We start from the raw sequence: 24,415 nt of genomic DNA on the forward strand, positions 1-24,415 counted from the left end.
TCTGCAGAAGTATTTATTAAGGATTTCAGTAAACGCATTTTTGTCGTATTACTGTAGTTTTATTTTTGTATTACTTCTGCAGAAGTATTTTTGTAGTGATTGTATAATAGTATTTGTGTAGTATTACTGTAGTTCCATTGTAGTATTGCTGTAGTAGTTCTGGAGTATCATTTTTGTGGTATTTCCACAGTAGAATTTCTGTAATATGTCTGTAGTATTTTTCTTGTGATATTTCTGTAGTAATATATTTGTATTATAGTATGACTGTCGTGGTATTTTTGTAGTATTTCTGTAGAAGTATTTATTAAGCATTTCCATAAGCGTATTTTTGTAGTGTTTATGTAGTATTTTTGTAGTATTTCTGCCATTTTATTTTTGTATTACTTCTGCAGAAGTATTTTTTGTAGTCATTGAATAATAGTATTTGTGTAGTATTACTGCAATTATATTGTAGTGTTGTTGTAGTAGTTGTGGAGTATTATTTTTGTGGTATTTCCACAGTAGAATTTTTGTAATATATCTGTAATATTCTTATATATATCTGTAGTCTTGTGATATTTCTGTAGAAATACATTTGTATTATAGTATGACTATAATACTATATTAGTAGTATTTCTGCAGTATTTCCATAGGAGTATTTTTTCTAGTATGTATGTAATATTTTTGTAGTATTACTGTTGTTTTATTTTTGTAGTGTTTCTGCAGAAGTTTTTTGTAGTAATTTGCAAGTACTATTTTTCTAGTATTTATATAATACTTTTCAAGTATTTCCATATTTCCAGTATTTTGTATTATTACTGTAGTATTTCTGTAGTAGTATTTCTGTCGTCATATTTTTGTATTATAGTATCACTGTAGTAGCGTTTTTGTAAATGTTTCCATGTATGTTTTTGCTTTTCAGAATGAAATCAAAATATTAGTTTCCTGTTTTTAAGCAATACATTGGATATTTAGTTTTTGGAGTAATTTTGTAGTATTTTTGTTGAATTCATGTAAAAGTACTTTTTACTGCAGACACAAAAAGGGACACTGGGGGCAAATTTGGCACCAAAATACATTTTTCATTAATAGTACCTCATTCATTATAGTATATATATATTTATTATAATTTGACCTTGTTCGTTTGGCAGGCCAGGTAAAAAAAAAATAAACTTGGAGGGCCGGATGTGGCCCTCAGGCCGGAGTTTGACCAACTCTGAGATAGTACATTGTTTTACTTTGTTGTTTTTGTTTTCTAAATCATATAGTTTCTATTTTAAAAGCAGGCTCAATTAACTTTGAAGAAAAACAATAATAGTATTCTCTATCATTCATTCAACTATAATAGTTTTTGATATATAATTGTATTTAGAGACAATACTTTGTAGTAAAACGTCTTTTAAGTAAAAACAACTCTTTCTTCAAGAAGTAGTAAACAGTAAGAAAAAAAATTATACATAGGAATGAATCAAGATGATATCAGGGACCGAAGAATACCTAGGGTTTTGTCAAATCTGTAAAGAAGAATTGCAGGTCATCCAATGCAATCATGGGCCTCTTGGTTGATTCTCCGATTAGTTCTCTCTTTGTTTAGGCCCAAAGTTTAGAGGAACGGCCAGGTCTTCATAGATTTACAGCAAATATTTGCACTCTCCATCTTAACTCCATTGCTTGCACAGAGTTCTGGGTGTTTTGTAACTGTTGCAAAATCTTGTAGTATCATATTTCTGCTTTAGATTTTATTCCAGACCTGCCTGTTTGGATATAGCTTTCTGTTCAGGCGCATTTAAAGTAAGACGGAACGACACACAGTTGCACTCGGTCATGGTTAGTCAGTTAGGTTGACGTTGGATCATTCGGAAGTCATGAAATGAAATAATCTGCATTTATATAGCGCTTTTCAAGTCAAGACTTCCCAAAGCGCTTTACAGTGTGCTTCACATTTCCCAATAGCGGCCGTGCAGCCATGTAAGGCGCTAACCTGCTTATTGGGGGTATTAGGGGTTCAGTGTCTTACCCAAGGACACTTCGACATGTAACACGGAGGAGCCGGGATTCGAACTGCGATCTCTTGATCCCAAGACGAGCGCTCCTCCTCCTGAGCCACTGCCGCCCCTTCATCAGGGAACTTCTGGAGTCAGAGAGAACAGGGGGCTAATCGTTTTGCAACACCTACTTTTCGGGGTTTTTTTCATTGTGAATATAATATACAATGTGGAAATAGGTTGTTTCTACTTCAAATTGCGACTCACATGGTGTTTCCTAGAAAGTAGTTTCAGTTTTTTTAGCCTCCATCTTGAAGCCTGATAGGTGGCAGTATGACGTTGATGAAATAATTTCAATATACAAACGCCTCATTGTCTTTTTCTTCATCTTTCTTCCATTTCCTTTACTCTTTCTGCCGACCCGACTCCCCGTTCGTTAGCTAATTGCATCTACGCGCACTTGATCAGTAATAACCATGTCATTGGGCTAATCGGCGTCGGCTTTATCGAGAGCGCCCTGTCGGAGAAGGTCAATATCAACATATTACCCGGCGAGCGACACAAAGTCACAAAGAGACGGGCGAGTCAGCAGCACCTGCCACTCTTTGACCCGACACACAACGCCGACCGGCGCAAACACACATGACGGAATACACAAAGACACCGGCGTGCGCACTGGTGCCGCACCCCCCCTTTTCCGCCCCGTTCCCGCTTAATCAAATCAAGTGCGATGGCTAGCTCGATTAATAAAGCCAGCTATTGACTTCTAATTGGCGCCGCTCTGCTCTGCTAATTTCCTGGGACCCAGTTACGCTAATGCGGTTTGCCTGATGGACTACTTGGCTCCCGAGAGGCGGGGTTTTCGAGACCGGGAGTGTCAAACTCGTTCGGGGCCACATGGTAAGGAAAAAAAGAAGGAAAAAAAGGAAGAAAGAAAGATAAGAAAAAAAGAGAAGAAGAAAAGAATTAGAAATGAAAGGGAGAAAGAGAAAAAGGACAGAAAGAAAGGAATAGAGTAAAAGAGAGAGAGAGAAATAGATGGAAAAGAGAGAGAGAGGGGGGAAAAAGAAAAAGAGAAATACAGAGAATACATAAAGATGAAGAGAAAATGAGAGTGAGAAAGAAACAAAGAGAGAGACCAATAAAGAGGTCAGAGAATGAGGCAGATACATAGAAACACAGAGAGAGAGAGAGAGAGAAAACAGAAAGAAATTGAGAGATCAAATCAGTTCACGAAAAAGAGGAAGATAGAAGGAAAAGAAACAGAAAGGAGAGAAAAACAAAGAAACAAGGACTGAAACAAACAAAAAGAGAGTGAGAAAGAGAGAAATAAATAAAAAGAGTGCAAAAGAGAGAGAATGTGAAAAACAAAAATAAAGAATGAGATAGAGGGAGAGAGAAAGAGAGATAAAGTGAGATAAAAGGAGAGAAAGAAAGAGAAAAAAGAGTAAGAGAAAAAGAGAGCTAGAGAGACATAATACGAGAAAAATGAGAAAGAAAAGTTATAAGAAAAAGAAAAATAGATCAAAGTAGAGGAGAAAAACAAGATAGTCAGAATGAGAGAGAGGAAAAGAAAGAAAGAAGGAGAAATAAAGAGAAAGAGAGAAGAAAAATGAGAAAGAAAGAAATGGAGACACAAAGAGAGACAGAGCGAGATAAAAAGAAAGAGCGCTTTCACCGGCGCCGTGTAACACTAGCCACCTGCGCTCGCCATAATGAATTCCTAGCAAAGCACTCGGAGCCGCGCTCGGGCCCCCGCACACTTTTGTGGGCCCTAAACGCATTAGTGCTGCGAGCTGACCGCAAATATCTGCCCACACCTAAAACATTGATTATTTTTGTAAAAACACGAATGTGATACTCTACAAAGTTTTGGCGCCCGTTAGTACACACGATTTTACTAGCGTACTAGCGTGCAACGATTGATCGGGTAATAAAGATGGCTGAACACGATCGCAAAACATCGGATGCAACGAAACAACAAAAAGTCGAAAAACAATATAAGGTAAGTTTCTTTGAGACAACTGGTCAAGTAGACGTATGCTAACTTTCCATCCTTCATCTTCGACTTATTCGGCAGCAGCCTCAGTTAGGAAGACCAGAACTCCCTATCTCCGGCCACTCCATCCAACTCATCCGACAGGATTCCAACGCGTTTCCAGGCCGCCCTAAAGATGTAGTCACTCCATTGTGTACTGGGTCGACCCCAAGGACTCCTGCAGGTGGGCCATGCCCGGAATACCTCCTGAGGGAAGGCTCCAGGAGGCATCCTTCACCTCAGCCTTTCAACCAAAGGAGCAGGAGCTCTCCAGAATCCCTCCCAGATGGCCCAGCTGTTCACCCTATCTCCAAGGGAGAGCCCAGCCACCCTGCTACGGATATTTATTTCAACTGCCTGTATTCAGGATCTTGTTCTTTTGGTCATGAAGGATTTTATAAATTCGACTATAAAGGATTTTATACGATCGAATACAGATTACATTTAATGCAAAAGATATTCACTGGCTGGGCTGTGGTGCGATGTCAGGGCAACCTAGTAGAAAACGTTGTTTACAGGAGCGGCGGGAACGGGACGTAAGGCTGGGAAGCCTTCTCCTGAAGTCCTTTAACTCTCTTCTTATTGGCCATCTTCTCCCCGCACAATGGCGCGCCGACTCCTCCCATGGGCGCGCCAATGAAGCCGAACGTGGGTTTAACAATCTCATAGACAAGCATCTTGTTCTCAAAACAACGCCTGCCGTCCTCCGTCGGAGTCCTGTTATCAAAATTCCCTAGTCAAAATATTCTGCATTTGGAACAGCCTGACCTGTAATTGAAGCCCAGTCAGTGAATATCTTGCACTAAACTCAATAAATGTAACTTGTATTCAATCGTGTAAAATCCTTTATAGTCAAATGTATAAAACCCTTCAATACCTGCCTGACAACACAACCGTTGCTACCTTAATCCACCACCAAATGGACAAAACAAGAGTAACACACGTACACTTTGCCTCCTGTGGGCGCTATTGCAGACACCGTGTCTGTTATGTTTGAGACACATATTTCCTTCTTAAGGGTTAAGGGATTAAGTAAGATTGACTGACGGATCTGACTGTTTTGTTGACTTTAGCGCAGCACCATCTAATGGATGCAACTTACAGTGCAGAAAATACAGTAGATAGAACGAATAAATGAATGAAAACTTTATTCGAACATCAAAATAAAAACAGAACAAAAACAATAACTCAACAACAACAAAATTGTTACATAATATGCTTGAAAAGGGGTAGTAAAGAAGCCTATGCTTATATTCCCTACCCCTTCATCTTCCCTCTTAAATACACCAATGATATATCAACAATAGTAATAATATTAATAATAACAGTTATGATATAGTAATAGTAACAATAACAACAAGGTTTACTATAGTTGTAAACGCAGTATTTCCAATCTCTAGTATCACTCATACCCCATTTTCTTCATCTCTGTATTCCGCCAGTAATGTTTATTTGTATTTAAATTTGAACAAGTGAATAGTTGGACATTGTTAGATCTCGTCTTGTAAATTGTTCCAAAGTTTGACTCCCCACACAGACACACACATACTTTTCCTGGTGGTTCTCACCTTTGGGATTATGAATTTACTACAGCCCCTCAAGTTATAATTTCCCTCTTTCCGAGTGAATAATTTTTGGATGTTTTCTGGCACTATGTTTTTGTTGACCTTAAATAGCAGTTGTGCTTGTGAAAATTGTTACTAAATCATCCAATTTCAGTAATTTGGACTGCAGGAATAAAATATGAGTATGATCTCGATAACCTACCCTGTTTATGGTTCTAATTGCACATTTTGGGAGGATAAAAAGGGGCTGTAGTCAACTTTTGTCATTATTGCCCCAGACTTCTACACAATATGTTATGGCAGAGCTAGAGAACAATATAATAAATACAATGCATTATAGTTTAAAATGAATGTGCCTTTATTAATGATTGAAATGCTTTTAGATACTTTAGTTTGTATGTGTCTGATGTGTGTTTTCTAGCTTAATTTATTGTCTATTATGACCCCTAAAAACTTAATTTCTGATACAGCGTCTATTGCAGCACCATCCATTTTTACATCTAAATCTTGATTTGCCTTGCGATTACCAAAGAATATGACTTTTATTTAAATTTAAAGATAATTTATTTACATCCATCCATACCTTGAGGTTAATTAATTCACGATTAATACAGGTTACCAAATCAATATAGTTATCATTTGACTAGAAAATGTTAGTGTCGTCTGCAAATATTACTATTTTCAATAGTTTTGAAACATTAAAAATATCGTTAATATAGAAATTAAATAACTTTGGACCCAGGATAGAACCCTGTGGTACGCCACAACAGATGTTACTCAATATAGTTATCATTTGAATAGAAATTGTGAGTGTCGTCTGCAAATATTACTATTTTCAATAGTTTTGAAACATTAAAAATATTGTTCATATAGAAATTAAATAACTTTGGACCCAGGGTAGAACCCTGTGGTACTCCACAACACAAGTCCAAGTATTCAGATGACAACTCTCCCATTTTTACATATTGCGTCCTCCCCGTCAAATAACTTTGAATCCATTGCAAAGCCACGCCCCTGATGCCATATCTTTTCCAGTTTTTTAATAGTATATATTTAATAGTATATTATTTTTTAAGTCAATAATTCGATTAATTATTAGTATGAAACTGAGTTATTCATAACCCGACACTTTATATTACAAAAACCCACAAATTTTAGGTTTACCGAAGCTAACTGAAAACGTGTTTGTGTACAAATGTGCGGAAAGAAATGTATGTCCAGAACCGTCATCCCTCACTTCCTCCTTTGCGATAATCCCGCAGATCTTCGGCCAAGATTCCGTTTTCTCGTGAAGGATATTTCCATCAAGACATGCCACCAGATAATCCGGTGAATTTAGCACTATCTGCGTCTTACTCCTTCCTTAATCTCCTATATTTGCAATCTGCGTCTGTACGACAGTAATTCTTCTGGCGGCGAGCTAACAATCCCTTCGCAACACATCCTGTAATCCGGGGTTGACACGGATTCCCCGGGGTCCAGGCACCTGTTCGCCTACACCTCGCCTTTCACTCGCACGATTTTTGTTTTTAGATGATCACCGATTATTTTACTACGCATCGCCCCGGAATTCTTCCCTTTCCGAAAACCATCTCGGGACAATTAATGGACTAGTTAGAGTCTCTCGCCTCTTCTTTTGACCTGGATTGTGCCAAGTTTTCTTGATCCAGTGTTAAGATCAGGGATTAGGCAAGGGATTGGTGTGTTTATAATGCCCCCGGATTAGCAGTAATCTTATCTCCTCAGATTACTCCAGACTGGGGAATAACCGGGCGTTGAGCCAATTCAGACGTCTTGAAGTCTTAAGAAATGAAAATATCATATATTTTTCGGGGAACAAGACGACAAGGGAACCGGAGTGGTCATTTGGATCGAATGCTTTGAAGTAAATTAAACACTAAACGAAGACTAGATTCAAATTATGCATATAAAATGCTTAAATCCAATTAAAGATTGCTTACAAATGGTTTCATTTGATTATTTGATGTTTCCCCCCAAATCTAAGCAGATTTGGTTCACTCTAAAATGGATCAAGCGGGGGGCTGGATGTACGAATTTATGATTGGGGGAGACAAAATCCCGGTGTATTCCTTCGCATGATCGGAATCACATGATTTGATTGAATCCATCAAAAAGACTCAAACGGGAATCCAGAAAGATAAATCCATTCCTTAGCATCCGTCCAATTTGGGAAAACACACAATGACACACACACACACACAAAATAAATACTTCTGTAGTTTGAACCTTATGAGATTCTGTAGCTTCTACACTAAATGGCTATGGATAATTTCTAATGTAAGAAAGCGATTTAGAGATTGGCTGGCTAGCTAAAAGTTTGCACCACAAGTGTACAGGGTTGGGTAGGGTTACTTTAACTTGATCACTTTCAATTACTTTTGGATGACTCCAATACCAAATATGCTAATAAAAGACAAAAGAAAGTAAATATGAATAAAATGATGACTCACAACACGTGGTAAGCTTTCTCTCCTGGCTTTGATCTCCGGCAAAACTAACATCAAATGCGACAGAAACAAAATGAAAACAAATCCAAACAGCTTGCCAACATCATTTTTGCCGTTCCATGTATTCCGTTACTCCCCAAGCCTGCACAAAATGTAGTCATTTTATTCATATTTAGTTTCTTTTGTCTTTTATTAGCAAATTTGTATTTGGAGTAATCCAAAAGTAATTGAAAGTAATCCAGTTAAAGTAACCCTACCCAACCCTGCCCGTTACTCCGGTCGACCGCATAAAATCCCGGCTGAAGACGACGGACCGGCTTTTTATTGCAGGCATCAACAACTCGCTCTACAAGTGTAAAAACACTGGTAGCACAGCATTTCGCAGCACAGCTCACACACTCTCACACCGCATGCCAAAACCAAAAGCCACCGGGTCCCGCCTCGCGGTCGCCACGGCGACCGGCCCACGAGACGGGCCGCCTCGAGCCGGCCTCGCGTCACCGGCAAGGCCTCGTCCCGGACCGAATCCCCGGAGCGGGCCGGTCTGGCTGAAACCACCGAAAAGCCCCCGTCTGCATTGAAGTGGTCAGACGCCGACTTCAGAGGAAAGCTAAATATAAAGGATGAGGTCGTGCAATCAAAGCCTTTAGTGTGTCTTTCATTTGCCAAAAGTGCCCTGCGGGGGGAGCGCCGGCCGCTTGCAGAGAAACAAAACAAAAGCTTTGAGTTTCACTAGCAAATTCATCATTTTGGAGGAAAGTGTTGATGAAATGCAGAAAAATAATCTCTTATCCCCACTCCGGCTAACCCGATCTCACTTCCTGGTGTCCGGGTAATGATTGTTAATGATGCCAACTGATAGGGCGGGACGGAAGTATGTATGGGGGCGGGGGGTTATAGTTACAATGTTCCCTGTAATTTTCCAAGGGGTCTGAGCGTTCACACAAAATCGGTGAGCAACGCTTGAAACAACAGTGAGCAACGGCAATCCCAAGTGTGGCAACTAAATCATTATCAAACATGTCCAAAACTTGACATTAGGTTACATTTTGCGTAGTTTCCGGCAAAGGAAAATTATTTTTCTCTTTTGAATGAATTGACTCATGTACTATTGCAAAGGTTGTACGGCCTCCAAACGTCGTTTGTACTTACAATTCTTTCACAAGATATCCGTTTCTTTTTCTTTCCTGATATATTTTGGCGCATAATATTAACATTTTGGGGGACTTATTGAGTCGGTTGTAAGATACAGAACTGTACTTCATCACATTTTTTAGTGGAAGTACAACAACAAGATTCACTTGATATGAAATTATTTGAATGCAACACAAGCTTTTTCTTCTTTTTTCCGTGTTTTTTTCCACTTGTTTTTTTTTAAATTCCTTTAAAAAAAAATCTCATTGTGTTTATTTTTTTCCGAGCTGTTATTTTTTTCTTTTTGTTCTCTGTTTACTTTTTTCCTACATTTCTTTCTTTTCTTTTTTCTGTCTTTTTTCTAAATGTTTCCTTTTTTTTATCTTCCTTTTTTTTTCCTCAGCTTTTCACTACTTTTTCATTTTGGTATTTTTTTCTTTTTTGTTCTATTTCCCCCTTCTTTTAAGTCATTTTGTGCATAATTTTACATATTATATGGTCATGTTGGGATTAAAGAAGCAAAAACAACCCAAAGAGCTGTTTAGGACCCGAAAGAGCCGAGCCGAAGAAGCCGGTTCCCCGACAAACTCTACTAACTTTACTCAACTTCGTTCCACTTCGACTTGACTTCAAAATACCGCCTTTAGGACACAACGACAGGGAAACCCGTGTATTTTTACCTTCATGCACTGTAACTTTGACTTGAGTCGCTTCTCATTTAGTAATTTTGAGCCCTCATTTTTGTGCGCTGGCTAGATTTTCTTGCGCGCTGAGAATGTGCGAGCAGTGTGCAATTGCACAGCTTAGAGGGAACACTGATCCCCACTCCAGCTAACCCGATCTCACTTCCTGGTGCCCGGGTAATGATTGTTAATGATGCCATCTGATAGGGCGGGAAGGAAGTATGTATGGGGGGGTTATAGTACCTCACAATTGTTGTGTGTGGGGGGGAGAGGGGCAATTTATTTTGAGGGGGTAGGAAATATGTTGGACAATGAACTCCACTGTCTCTTTATTTGGTCCTCCTGCTCCTCCATCTTAAATCCCTCGTCCCTTTATAACACAGAAAAAGCGGAAAAGGCCAATTTGGGAACGTTTATTCTTCTTTGTCTCCCGGTAAATATTTGAGTGTATTTCATGCAACACGGTTGGCTTGGCCCGCTTCCCACCAGATATTTTGTACAGAAATACACGAGGAAACCAAGATATTTTGGGGGGGTGTAAACAGTTGTCAAATTCAGGAAATAGCGTAAAAAAATACAAGGACCCCCTGCTAGTTCGTGCTTCAGTTATCAGTGGTTCACTCCTTTGCGTATTTTAAATTGAATTGATTCTAGCTTTTGTCATTGAGAACCAGGTCCATATGCACATCCATACTTCTACACCCCACTTCAACCTCAGTCACATCAATCTGGAAGATATCTCTTTCCACTCCGCCAGTTTTTCCTCTGCTTTCTCACTCACAAGCACAGCCACTCCTTCTCTAGCATGTCCACCCGTACCTCCAGACCTTCTACCATGCATACCTCCAAGCTGTAATTCACCCTTTCCTTTTATCTTTGTTTCACTCAAGGCTAACACATCAACCTTCCTTTTAGGCATCATCCTTCCAATCTCTTCCACTCATTCGCTTTACTTCCACATCCTCTCACATTTAGTGACCCTATAACTAGGGTTTGCGAGTCCCTTCGGTCTCCCGCCCCCCTTTCTTTGCCTTGCTGTCTCTTAAGGAGTAGAGATAGAGAGGAGAGGATCCCCGGTCCCCTCGTTCCCTCCACTTTAGTCGCCTCTTACGACACGCAGCGGACCACGGTGGGAGAATTCTCACACCTCTCACGAGGAGTGGGCTCCTCACCACACAGAATAAACACCCCTCTTGAGGGATATGACCAAGGTAGATAGTCATTGATATCATTGTATCGTGCATTGTGTGCTGTTAGACAGCAGGCTCTGAGACAGATTAGGGAGGGCGCTCTGTGTTGGGTGGGTGTGACTGTCTGAAAGCGCGACTGTTATAGGCTGGTGTTTGCTGTCAGTCAAACAGTTGGGGTCGGCATGCGCAGTCAATGTCTCCGGATCAAAACAAACTAGGAAGCATTACGAACGCGACCTACTAGCCTTTCGTTACATTGAAATGGAATCAGACTCTGAGGAAAGTCAGAAGAGCGCAACAAAACTATGATCATTGTGCTTTGTGGATTATTATCGGGTTCCAGAAGCCACTCGGGCGACGTCTGGTGGAAGGCATGAGTGGTGCTGCTGGTCCGGGCAACTGCTGACAGCCAGGCTAGCGACTATTGCGGACCCTGTATCTTGCCAACGCCAGGTCCTTTAGAAATTAAGCGGATGACCTGGAGCAACATCTTGGACTGTCTTATTTTAACCATTGCGGAGAACAGTGTTCATTCGAGGACATCCGATGCTAACGCGTAGCTTGACAGCCGCTATTGTAATTGCTTTCTCAGTTTTTATTTATTTATAGTCGTATACTCTCAGCCAGTAAGCTTTTATGCTGCGTCCTGGATTTTCACTTTTCGCGGGTGGTTCTGGTTCCCATTAACCGCGAAAACCGAGGGATCTATGTACATTTAGTCGTAGTAAAAATGCTGGTTTTACACATACACTGCATATGGAAAAACACATTGTACCCTATTATTATTCTTATGTTATTCTATTTATGGGCGGCAAGGCAACCGCGTGGTTAGCACGTCCGCGGCACAGTTCTGTGGTGGTGGGTTCAAAACCAGTCATTAGCCTCTCTGTGCGGAGTTTGAATGTTGTCCCCGGGCCTGTGTGGGTTTCCTCTGGGCACTCCAGTTTCCTCACAGAAACAACAACAAAAATTGTCCCTAGGTATGAGTGAGCGTTTGAATAGTTGTGTACCCTGCAACTGGTTGGGAACCAGTAAAGGGTGTCCCATGCCCATTACCCTAAGGTAACTGGGATGGGCTACAACACCCCCAAGCTCCTATAGAGGATAATCAGTACAACTGACGGATGGATATGTATTCTCTTCTAAATATATGAATAAATATATTCATATCTAAGGATTTTTTTTTCATAGTACTACACAATTTTTAATTTATTTTAATAACTGAATTGTAAATACACTTATACAATTCAAACATTGTATGCAAAATTCCAGAATTCCAGAATAAATACAAATCAAAGCCTTCATGTGATATTAATATAGCTTCAAATGTATTCAATTTCCCCAGGAGGACTAAAAAAACACTAGTATTTCCCCAAAATGTATTCCGTATATAAATATTACAGTTTTTATGGATTTTTTTGACCGATTTTTTTGAAGTACTTGACTTTTAAAAGTCACATTAAAGTACAAATCAAAACATATAAATGTTTCCTTCCACATTCCAAAAACATGCATGTCAGGTTAATTGGCCGGTCCAAATTGTCCCTTGGTGTGGATGAGCGAGCGAATAGTCCGTCCGAAGATAGCTGGGATGGGCTCCAGCACCCCCGCGACCCTACTGAGGATAAGCGGTGCAGATATTGGATGGACGGATGGATAGTCTGAAGTTATTCAGGGGCCTTTGGTTTCAACCCGTCGTCCCTTATTTTCGGCAAGGAAATATTCTAAGTGCAGGACAATCTTTGCAATTCAGAAATGTTAAAATATGTTGTCATGTGAATCCGAAGACTCATCACCCCCTCTGCATCCACCCGTCACTCTAGTCAACCAGGTCAAGCGCCTCACACATAAGGTAAATAAAATGTCATTCTTCCTTTATTTGACAATGCATTTATGTTATGTTATATAACTATATGCGCATATATAGCACATGTATAGTACTTATTATATGCTATTTTTACCCGTCGTCCCTTATTTTCAGGTCATGTTTTGTCATTTTTGCGGCTCGGAAAGAAGAAAAACAAAACAAAAACAACACAAACGTCGGCCATTTTCTTTCTCATCAGGCTCGTTTCAGCACGTTTACACGTCGGGCAAAACACTTTGGCGCCTGAGCAGGACGCCGACCAAGCCGGCCGCCGTTAGCCTAAAAGCTGCATCCGCCTCACGCAAACAACGCTTAATGATTTCCTCGTAGCGACGTAAAGATGTGGCCAGACAAAGCATTATAAAAGCCTGGCAAGATAGCGCTAATGGAGCCGCGGTTGTTAATGGGCCGGCCGCACTGCCACTGAGAAATGATGCTTATCTGACTTTTAAGCAGCCAAGGATTTGTTACACCAACGCCCCCCCACCAACCCCCGAGGTCCGTCATTTCGAACCAGCCGCCGATTATAATAACCGAGACTGCCCGACAGTGGTGTCACCTTTATTCTTCACCAAACACAAAATGAAACTAAAGAAAACTGGAATTAAAACATTAGGGCTGCAACAATTAGTCGATGTTGTTGAGAAAAATAGACAATATGCAGTGTTCTGGTTTGCGTCCCCGCGTCCTAGACGCATCATTTTTGCTAGGGACACATCACCTCAAATCAACGTGCGTCCCCGTGACGCAACTTTTTTGACACGTAATTGTCATTATTACCTGATTACTTTTTTTTTTTTTAAACAAAGATATACCGCACTCCAAACTTTTCGTCAGGCAGATCTGGCAGATGTTGTTTTGGTCTCGCGGTTCGAGTTTTCGTCCGCACGCCGATCTCGAGTTGTGTGGTGAAAAGTCCGTCTCTTTTTAGAGAACCGGCTTTTTCGGCTCATCTCATTCAAGAGAGCCGGCTCTCCAACGGCTCACTTGCTTTGATGCGTGATATTACGAATGATGATGTTGTATAAAGAAGTTAAGAAAAAAAGGAAGTATAAAAGGAGAAAATGAAAAAAAGACAGGCTTGTGGTTATCCCTTTAATCGGGATATTACCAACAATAATTTGAAAATGAATTAATAATTTGATGATTAAAACGGAATGAGTATATAGATTTATATTATATATGTGTCACCGATTTACAATTTCAACCTCGATAACACAAAATCTTTTGGGAGCCATAGATCTCTGTTGGGACCCATCAGTTTTTGAGCATGCGAGTCCCCGGGACCCATCACTTTTCACAGGTCAAATGAACACTGTATATGTCCCACCAGCCCAAAAATGCATGATTAAAAAGGAAAAAAATAAAAATAAGTGTGTGTGTGTATATATAAATGAATGAATGAAACTTCAACACAGGAACATAAATTGGCCTTAAGGAGTAAATGTGAGGGAAAGGGGAGTAATGGGAATTAATCTAGAATAGAATAGAATATACCTTTATTGTCATTGTTACAAATGGACTAACATATTGTGACAACGAAATTGGGCATGACACTCCAGTTTTACACATTCATAGTGAGGTATGAGCAAGAAGATAAAGGAACAGAGAAGATAATGTTATAAGACAAGGGGGATAAGGCTATAGTTATAATTTACATGGTATTTACACAAGAAATGTCGGCATGTGGGATGTTACATACAGGGTTGTCGTGATAACGTTGGTATCGTAACGGTTGTGCAATATTGCATTTGGTGCAAAGTCAGTATAGTGGTGTTTTTCTCTCTCTCTCTCTCTCTCTCTCTCTCTCGCTCTCTCTCTCTCTCTCTCTCTCTCTCTCTCTCCCCCTCAATAAAACAAATCCAACAATTGACCCAACAAAATTAACTCGTGTCTTCAAAATATTTCAATCTGCTAGAACGTTGAGATAACACACTCGAATTGCTTTAACTAAGGAGTTAAAATCTTGAGCTTTAAAGCTTTAACTCCAGAGGTGAAGCTTTAAATCTGCGGTGTCAAAGTCGAATGGGTAGGTAAAGTTTTAACTCCTAAGTTACAGCTGGAAAATGTAATAACTGATAAATCAGACATTTAACTCAAGAGAATTAATTTAAAATGAAGCAGTGTTGCAAAAAGTTAAGTTAAAGCTGCTTTGACTCGGATTTAAAGCATTAAACCTACTTCAGTTCAAGAGTAAACATTTGAATTAATTAAAGCAGATTAAAAGCTATAACAGAGTCATTTTTATGCTCTACAATCTATTTTGCCTGATAAGCTTAACTCCATTCAACGTAAACTTCCTGTTTGGTTGCTTAGCAACCGGTGTCAAATAGGAGCCCAAAGGGAACACCACAAAAACCAAAGGCAGTGCAAAAAGACTTTACGAGTGTTTTTTCTGTACCGGCGAGCGAGAAAACTAAACGGCCGTTTGAAGCCTCGTCTTTCGTGTCAAACTCCGACTTAAATAGTGTTTTAATGACAAGACTCAAAACAGCCTTTAAGCAGGACATGACCCTCGTATGTGGTTTGAAAATAAAAGCCTGTTTTTTTTCAAAGCGCAGAAAACGGAGTTGAGAAAACACAGCCTTTTAGATGGCGGCCTGAGTCCAGTGAGTTTTTGCGGAATGGAAATCTCGTACTGCAGACCTCTGAGATAAAAAACATTCTGAGTTTATAGAAATCTATGCTAATTAAGTAATGCATACAAAAATCCCAAACCCCAGGTAAAAAACGGGTAAAAATAGTATATAATAAGTACTATAAATGTACTATATATGCACAAATAGGTATATTAAATAACAAATACATTTACGTACAGAGGAAGAATTGCATTTCATTTACCTTGTGTGTGAGGTGCTTGAGCTGGTTGAGTGGAGTGGCGGGTGGATGCAGAGGGGGTGATGAGTCTGTGGATTCATATGACAACATATTATAACATTTCCGAATTGCAAGGATTGTCCTGTACTTAGAATATTTCCTTGCTGGAGTCGCCTCCTTGTTCTTTAACAATAGTTCCGATCGTCGATCAGTTATAGCCGTTTTCCTTTGCGAGTGTCGTGATCCGTGCGTTATTTTCATAGTTCTTGATATTCACAATCTTTGTTTCTATAGCAGGGTTTTTGCTTCGCCCTTTATTATCAATGCAAGTCTTGAGACCGACCGCAAGTACAGTGGTAAAAAGTCCAGAATTCTATAAAACTAAGAAAAATAAGAGTGGGGAAGAAAGACAGTAAGAAAACAGAACAAAAGGAAAAAGTAGATAGGAAAAAAAGGAAAGTTAAAAAAAGCAGAGAAAAGCAAGACAAAATGAAGAGAAAGAAAAAAGTGAAAAGGAAAAAGGATGAATAATAACACAAAAATAAAAAGAATAAATGAAAAGGAAAAAAAGCCAGTAAAAAAGAGGGAAAGGGGACAAATAGGGTGGCATTAACTCAGGAGGAAGAGCTCGTCTTGGGATCAAGAGGTTGCAGGTTCAATTCCCGGCTCCTCTGGGTTATATGTTAAAGTGTCCTTGGGCAAGACGCTGAATCCCGAATGCCCCCAATAAGCAGGTAGGCACCTTGCATGGCTAACTCCCTATTGGTGTGTGAGTGTGTGTGTGAATGGGTAAGTGTGAGGCACATTGTAAAGCACTTTAGGAGGTCTTTATTGACTTGAAAAGCGCTATATAAATGCAGATCATTTACCATTTACAAATAGAAAGCAAAATAATACGATGGAAAGACTGCATTTTGTAATTCCTTGGGTTGTTAGCGTGATATTCAAATTGGTTTGATGATCTAAAACCAAAAACACAGCAATCAGGAAAGGGGAACTGTATTCCATTTTTTTTTAACAAATTACGTTTTGTTTATCCAACTAAAAGGCCCTCAGAAATACACACAATGGGAAATCCCAATCTACTACAAACATCCATCAAAATAACCTTCGGGAGCCAACCCATACATCCTCATTAACCTGGAAGAGGCCCGGGGAATTAACCCGATCCCGAACGTCGCGCTCCTCTTTTGATCCCGGTCATTAACGCGCCATTAGCCCCGTTTTTGACGTAGCGTTTCATGCCGCACTCACTCCCTCAGACCTTATTACGGGACTACGTGATCAATACCCGGATCGAGAGCGGCCGACTAGTCATCGGCCGACTTCGGCAACAGAAAAAAAACAAGTCCTCTTGAAAAATTGGCGGCGAATTAGCCCCAGATGTGAGTGTTTGTAAAGAGGAATTGAATTAAAGGCGAGTCCCTGCTTTGTTGGCCAGACCGAGTGTCCTCAGTGGCCTTCTAATCACGCTGTCCGCGGTTTAACCGGCTTCCACAGGTAATGCCGCTCGAGGGGAGGGGGGGTCGAGCGGGCGACAGGAAATGAAACACGCTCGCCTTAAATGCGGATTGTCGGAGTGCTTTGACCCCCCTCCCCCAAAAACATTTCGAGTACCTCCACCTACTTACTACGACTTCAAGAAAAGCAATTAAGCGGCGCGGGAAAGTCTTCTGGCAGATTAGCCTGTGTCTGGACGTCGGGGTGGAATTTTGAGGAAGGCAAGACTCGGAAGAAAACCGTATTAATCCGAACTCAACATTTTACTTTTACGTCGCATATTACCATTGTTGAGCATCGTGATGAAAATATCACCGACGCCGTCGCGAAACATCGGATGCAACGAGAATCGAACCCGGGTGGCGGCGGTGAGAGCGTTGCCACTCGACCACTAGTGATATACTGATCCGGAGAAAAAGGCATTGTATCCATCTATTTTTGGTCAGGGTACTTGAGACGAATGTTAAAGAATAGAGAAAGCAGAGAGTCGCCCTTAAAGGAAAAATATTGACCAAAAAACTTAATACGTATACCGTAGCATATCATTGACCACAATTGGAAAACAGTGTAGTCAACAGGTATCAAGCCCGGGTCCCGGCAGTGACCACACACAAGACCACCAGTGCTATAGATAACATACAGAAAGACATTCAATCTTAGCTCATTATCACACTATTTTAGTCAGGGTACCAGAAAGACATGAGAAAGAATGGAGAAAACCGAGTGGTGTCCAGAATTAAAAAAAAATATATATAATGCAAAAAACGATTTGGTTTATAATACTTATACAGTAGTATATTATTCTATTCATGCAAAACTGATAAGAGGAAAATAGCAATGACCATATTTGCAAAACAATGGAGTCAACGGATATGAAGCCCGGGTTGCGGCTGTGAGAGTGCCAAATCTTAACCACAAGACCACCAGTGCTATTGATAACATACGGAAAGGCATTCAATTGTAGCTCATCATCACACTATTTTTAGTCAGGGTACCAGAAAGACATGTGAAATAATGGAGAAAACACATAGCTGTCCTGAAAATAAATAATACAAAAAACAATTCTGTTTATGTGATGTTGTCTCAAACTTAATGCTTATACGGTAGTATATTCTATCTATGCAATGACTGATAAGAGGAACATATCACTGACCATAATTGCAAAACAGTGGAGTCGACAGGTATCAAGGCCGGGTCCAGGCTGTGAGAGTGCAAAATCTCATGTAGGTTTTAGATCAGCGGATGGTGTCATAACAGTCTGTAGTCTGTAATAATCTGTGGTCTGTGTAGCCCTTTGAGACTCCTTATGATTAAGGGCAGCAAAAATAAACATGACTTCAAAATAAAACATATGAAATTAATAACTACTAAATAATTTGGTGCAGATTTTTTTACTATCATTTTATGTTTAAATCCCCTAAGATATCGTGCGTCTCAGTGTGAACTGCCCCCCCGTTACTCTAAGAGTTCTATAGAAAACATCTGCTGGCTATAATTTTAGTCACCTGACTTTCTGTTGTAACAATATTTTTGGAGAAGAAGCATTCAAGGAGAAGAATAAGTACCTTTAATCAACCTATTTTCAATGTGTTACCATGGTTTACAGATGTGGAGAGGCATAACACGAAAAAAAAACGAAAAATTCTGAGGAGCCGTTTGTAAGCCAAGCCAAAAAAGCAGGCTTTCTAAATAGAGCTGTCCTCTTGGGGTGACGCTCTGCCTGCAGACGCCATAATGACAAGCCAACATTTTCTCTGACATTTCTTTAAAATTTTCTTTGATTATTGCGTCATCTATAGAGTCAGGCTGCCAAGAAACATGGCAATGGCAACAATTTCAAGCATTTTCAAGAACACCTAAAATTCAACATATTTTCTAACCTTGAACATACATTAAAAATCAAGCATTTTTACGGATTTCAAGCACTTGTACAAACCCTGAATAGACCACTGGGGCCTTTAGATAAAAATCTAAATGGTACTTGCATTTTTTTTTTTTTGCAAAAAAAAAAAATCCAACACTTACCCCACTCTGTCTCCCCCCGATAACCGGGAAGGCCCTTCATAATTCACAATCAGCGCTGCTATTTTATTTTTTCACCTTTGTCTAAAAATACAATAGAGGAGGCGGTGTGGTCGAAAGGCGTGGAAGCGAAGGGGGGTCCTTAAAAGATTACTCAAGAATTGCCGGAACAGTGGGAACCAACTCGGACCAGCTAAAAATACGGCCAAGCGTGTGAATCTTTTTTTTTTTTTTTTCTTGCTGACGAAGCTTTGCTGACTTTCAAGTGGGAGAACAATGCGGTAGACACTTTCAGGGCGTTTTGTGGCGGCTGGATGGGCCGTCAAGCAGGATGTCAATGACGCCCCCGTGGAGACAAAATAGGGAGGGCTGTTTAGCACTCGATAGTATCTAGACCCTTGAGTATGACATTATAGGAACACACATACAGGAACACTTCGGTTTTTGCTGGTTCACTGCTTCGTGGGTTTGGATTTGAATTCAATTAGAACCATACACAGGTTAGGATATCGAGATCATACTCAGATTTTATTCCTGCAGTCCGAATTATTAAAATTAGATGATTTTGTAAAATTTTTCACTGCACAACTGCTATTTAAGGTCAACAAAAACATAGTGCCAGAAAACATCCAAAGATTATTCACTCGGAAAGAGGGTAATTATGACTTCAGGGGCTGTAGTGAGTTCATAATCCCAAAGGTGAGAACCACCAGGAAAAGTATGTGTGTGTCTGTGTACGGAGTCAAACTTTGGAACAATTTACAAGACGAAATCAAATGGGGTATGAGTGCACGAGAGATTGGGAATAGTGCGTCTAGAACTATGATTAACTTTGTTGATATTGTTGCTATTGTTACATCATAACCATCATAACCAGTGTTCCCTCTAAGCTGCGCGCGTGCGCAATTGCGCACTGCTCGCACATTCTCAGCGCACAAGAAAATCTAGCCAGCGCACAAAAATGAGGGCTTAAAATTACTAATTAAGAAGCGATTTAAGTCAAAGTTACAGTGCATGAAGGTAAAAATACACAGGTTCCCCTGATGTTGTGTCCTAAATGCGGTGATTTGAAGTCGAGTCGAAGTAGAACGAAGTTGAGTAAAGTTAGTAGAGTTTGTCGAGAACCGGCTCTTTCGGCTCGGCTCACTAAATGGAACCAGCTCTTTCGGGCCCTAAACGGCTCTTCAGGGTGTTTTGGCTTCCTTAATCCCAACATGACCAAATATTATGTAAAACTATGCACAAAATGACTTAAAAGAATGGGGGAATAGAAAAAAAAAGGAAAAAAATACCATAATGAAAAAGTAGTGAAAAGCTGAGAAAAAAAGAAACAAAAGAGAAAAAAAGAAGGAAACATTTTGAAAAAAGCCAGAAAAAAGAAAAGAAAGAAACATAGGAAAAAAGTAATTAGAGAACAAAAAGAAAAAAGTAACAGTTCGAAAAAAATAAACACAATGGAATTTAAAAAAAAGAAGCATAAAAACACAGAAAAAAGAAGAAAAGGTTTGTGTTGCATTCAAATAATTTCCAATGATATCAAGTGAATCTTGTTGCCAACATTGTACTTCCACTAAAAAATGTGATCAAGTGCAGTTCTGTATCTTGCGACCGACTAAAGCCCCCAAAAATGTTAATATTATGCGACAAAATATATCAGGAAATAAAAAGAAATGGATATCTTGTGAAAGAATCGTAAGAACAAACAACGTTTGTAGGCCGTACAACCTTTGCAATAGTACATGAGTCGATTCATTCAAAAGAGAAAAATAATTTTGCATTGCCGGAAACTCAGCAAAATGTAACTTGATGTCAAATTTTGGACATGTTTGATAATGATTTAGTTGCCACACTTGGGATTGCTGTTGCTCACTGTTGTTTCAAGCGTTGCTCACCGACTGTGTGAACGCTCAGACCCGTGGAAAATTACAGGGAACATTGATCATAACTGTTATTATTAATATATTTAAAATTAGATGATTTAGTAAAAATTTTCACTGCACAACTGCTATTTAAGGTCAACAAAAACATAGTGCCAGAAAACATCCAAAAATTATTCACTCGGAAAGAGGGAAATTATAACTTAAGGGGCTGTAGAGAATTCATAATCCCAAAGGTGAGAACCACCAGGAAAAGCATGTGTGTGTCTGTGCGTGGAGTCAAATTTTGGAATAATTTACAAGATGAGATCAAACAATGTCCAACTATTCACTTGTTCAAATTTAAATACAAAAAAACATTCCTGGCGGAATACAGAGATGAAGAAAATGGGGTATGAGTGATACGAGAGATTGGGAATTGTGCGTCTAGAACTATAGTCTACTTTGTGTTATTGATGCTATTGTTATATCATAACTGTTGTTATTATTAATAGTATAACAATTGTGGTTATAGCATTGGTGTATGTAATAGGAAAGATGAAGGAGTAGGGAATATAAGCATTTGCTTCTTACTACCCCTTTTCGAACATATTATGTAACATTATTTTGTTGTTGAGTAATTGTTTTTGTTGAAATGAAATGAAATGATCTGCATTTCTATAGCGCTTTTCAAGTCAAGACTTCCCAAAGCGCTTTACAGTGTGCTTCACATTTCCCAATAGCGGCCCTGCAGCCTTGTAAGGCGCTAACCTGCATATAAGGGGTATTAGGGGTTCAGTGTCTTACCCAAGGACACTTTGACATGTAACAAGGAGGAGCCGGGATTCGAACTGTGATCTCTTGATCCCAAGATGTTTCTTGGCAGCCTGACTCGATAGATTACGCAATAATAGAAGACCATTTTAAAATGTTCTGTTTTTATTTTAAAGTTCAAATAAAGTTTTCATTCATTCAATTCCCTTTATTGTCATTGATATCAACTTATCGTGCATTGTGTTCTGAGGCAGGTTAGGGAGGAATTTGTATGTGGGGTGGGCGTGACTGTGTGCATGACTGTGATAGGGTGGTGTACGCTGTCAGTCAAACACCGAAGACAGGCGAGCGCACAAATCCATGAGTCCACCCACCCAAAACAAACTACAAATGCACGTATAAGTACACTAAAATGCTATGTCCCCAGCGGTGTTTGAAAGACTTCCGTTCCAAATATAAATGAGAAAATTCTAGTAAAGTCATGGTTTTCAAACATTTCTGTATTGCCTTAATGATAATTTACCTCACCTAATGTCAATTTCCGTTTCGTGGATTTTTTAAGTATAAAATCCCTAAGATATCGTTGTGTCTCAGTGTGAACTGTCGCCGCCATTAATCAAAGAGTTCTATAAAAAACATCTGCAGGCTATATTAGTCACATGACTTTCTGATGTCAAAGTATTTTTGGAGGAAAAAGATTCAAGGAGAAGAATAAGTACCTTTCAAGGTCTTACCCTAGTTTGCAGATGAGTGAAGGCATCAAACGTCCACACCGTTACATGTATTTAACCAATATTTCTGGGTAATTTTGATAGTATGGTTAATAGAGGCATGGTGGCTGGGTGGTTAACGCGCAGCCCCACGGTGCAGAAGTTCAAGGTTCAGCTACCGCAACCACCCCGTGTGGAGTTTGCATGTTCTCCCCGTGCCTACTCCAGTTTCCTCCCATATCCCAAAAACATGCATGTCAGGTTAATTGGTCAGTTCAAGTGGATGGTTGTGTGTGTGTTGTGACAGGCTGGCAACCAGTTGAGTGTGTGTCCCCTGCTTACTGGCTGAAGATAGCTGGGATGTGCTCCAGCACCCCCGCGACCCTACTGAGGATAAGCGCGGTGCAGATAATGGATGGATGGTGAACAAACATATTTCACATTAATTATTATACACTAGGGCAGCACGGCGACGCAGTGGTTAGCGCGTGGGCGGCACAGTTCTGAGGTCATGAGATTGAACCTCCTGTGAAGAGTTTGCATGTTCTCCCCGTGCTTGCGTGGGTTTCCTCCGGGACACTCCGATTTCCTCCCACATTCCAAAAACATGAATGTCAGGTTAATTGGCCAGTCCAAATTGTCCCTAGGTGTGAATGAGCGAGCGAGTTGTCTGTCCCTGTGTGCCCTGCAATAGGCTGGCAACCAGTTCAGGGTGTACCCTGCCCACTGCCCGAAGATAGCTGGGATGGGCTCCAGCACCCCTGCGACCCTACTGAGAATAAGCGTTGCAGATAATGCATGGATGGTTCAAGTGGATGGTTGTATGCCTCTGGGTGCCCTGCGACTGGCTGGCAACCAGTTCAGGGTGTCACCTGCCCACTGCCTGAAGATAGCTGGAATGGGCTCCAGCGCCCCCGCGACCCTACTGAGGATAACAAGTGCAGATAATGCATGGATGGATCAAGTGAATGGTTGTATGCCTCTGTGTGCCCTGGATCTGGCTGGCAACCAGTTCAGGGTGTCCCCTGCCCACTGCCCGAAGATAGCTGGATCAGGCTCCAGCACCCGAGAGACCCTACTGAGGATAAGCGGTGCAGATAATGGATGGATGGTTAATAAACATGTTAAAATATTTCATGTTAATTATTATACACTAGTTTATTTTATATCACATGAGTAGTGTCCCCCCTGTTACTACTATGCGTTCGAAGTGGGTTCAAATTTCTGCCTTTGCCATGTGTGAATTTGTAAAAACAGTTACAGAATTGGAATATATTTCTCCTATATTTTGAAAGTCCCTCTTTCATATGGAATGTTGAAAATATTGAATACAGTGGAACCTGGGTTCTCGACCATAATCCGTTCCAGAACCCTGTTCGAAAACCGATTTGTTCGATCACCGAAATCATTTTTCCCATTAAAAATAATGCAAATCGTTTTAATCCGTTCCGACACCCTGAATGATTACCTTGAATGTTTAACGTGAACATAAAGCTAACCCGGGCTAATCGTACGTTCGCGTTATCGTAATCTTCCGTACGAAAGATTACGCTAACATGAACGTGTAAAAATTTAAAAATCAGTTTGTTTAAAAGTCATTTAGCACCGGGTCTCCACAACAAGTGGTGAGCGGTTCATTGGAAAGGGGGCTCCGTTCCAACACCCTCAATGTTGGGCTCCGTTCCAACACCCTGAATGTTGGGCTCTGTTCCAACACCCTGAATGTTCAACGTAAACTTAAAGCTAACCCAGGCTAATCGTACGTTCGCGTTGTCGTAATCTTATGAATAGGATTTCTTACCTCCTTCATATTTGGCTATTATTTCT

At 40.1% G+C, this 24,415-nt stretch overlaps 1 protein-coding gene across 6 annotated transcripts in view; it reads right to left on the reverse strand.

Annotated features, from left to right (window-relative positions):
• Nucleotides 1–24,415, reverse strand: part of LOC148350073 (uncharacterized) — a 407,697-nt gene that overhangs the window by 126,929 nt on the left and 256,353 nt on the right. For all 6 annotated transcript variants that reach the window (XR_015847080.1, XM_088319758.1, XM_088319757.1 and 3 more), the window contains one exon: nt 15,751–15,815. Coding sequence is in view for 5 of the 6 variants with exons in the window: in XM_088319758.1 (XP_088175884.1) it covers nt 15,751–15,815 (65 nt within the window). In the remaining variant the exon portion in view is untranslated. The remainder of the gene's footprint in view (nt 1–15,750; nt 15,816–24,415) is intronic.

This window comes from Urocampus carinirostris, chromosome 16, assembly GCF_059441175.1.
Source record: "Urocampus carinirostris isolate Australia breed hairy pipefish chromosome 16, RoL_Ucar_1.0, whole genome shotgun sequence".
NCBI lineage: Eukaryota > Metazoa > Chordata > Actinopteri > Syngnathiformes > Syngnathidae > Urocampus > Urocampus carinirostris.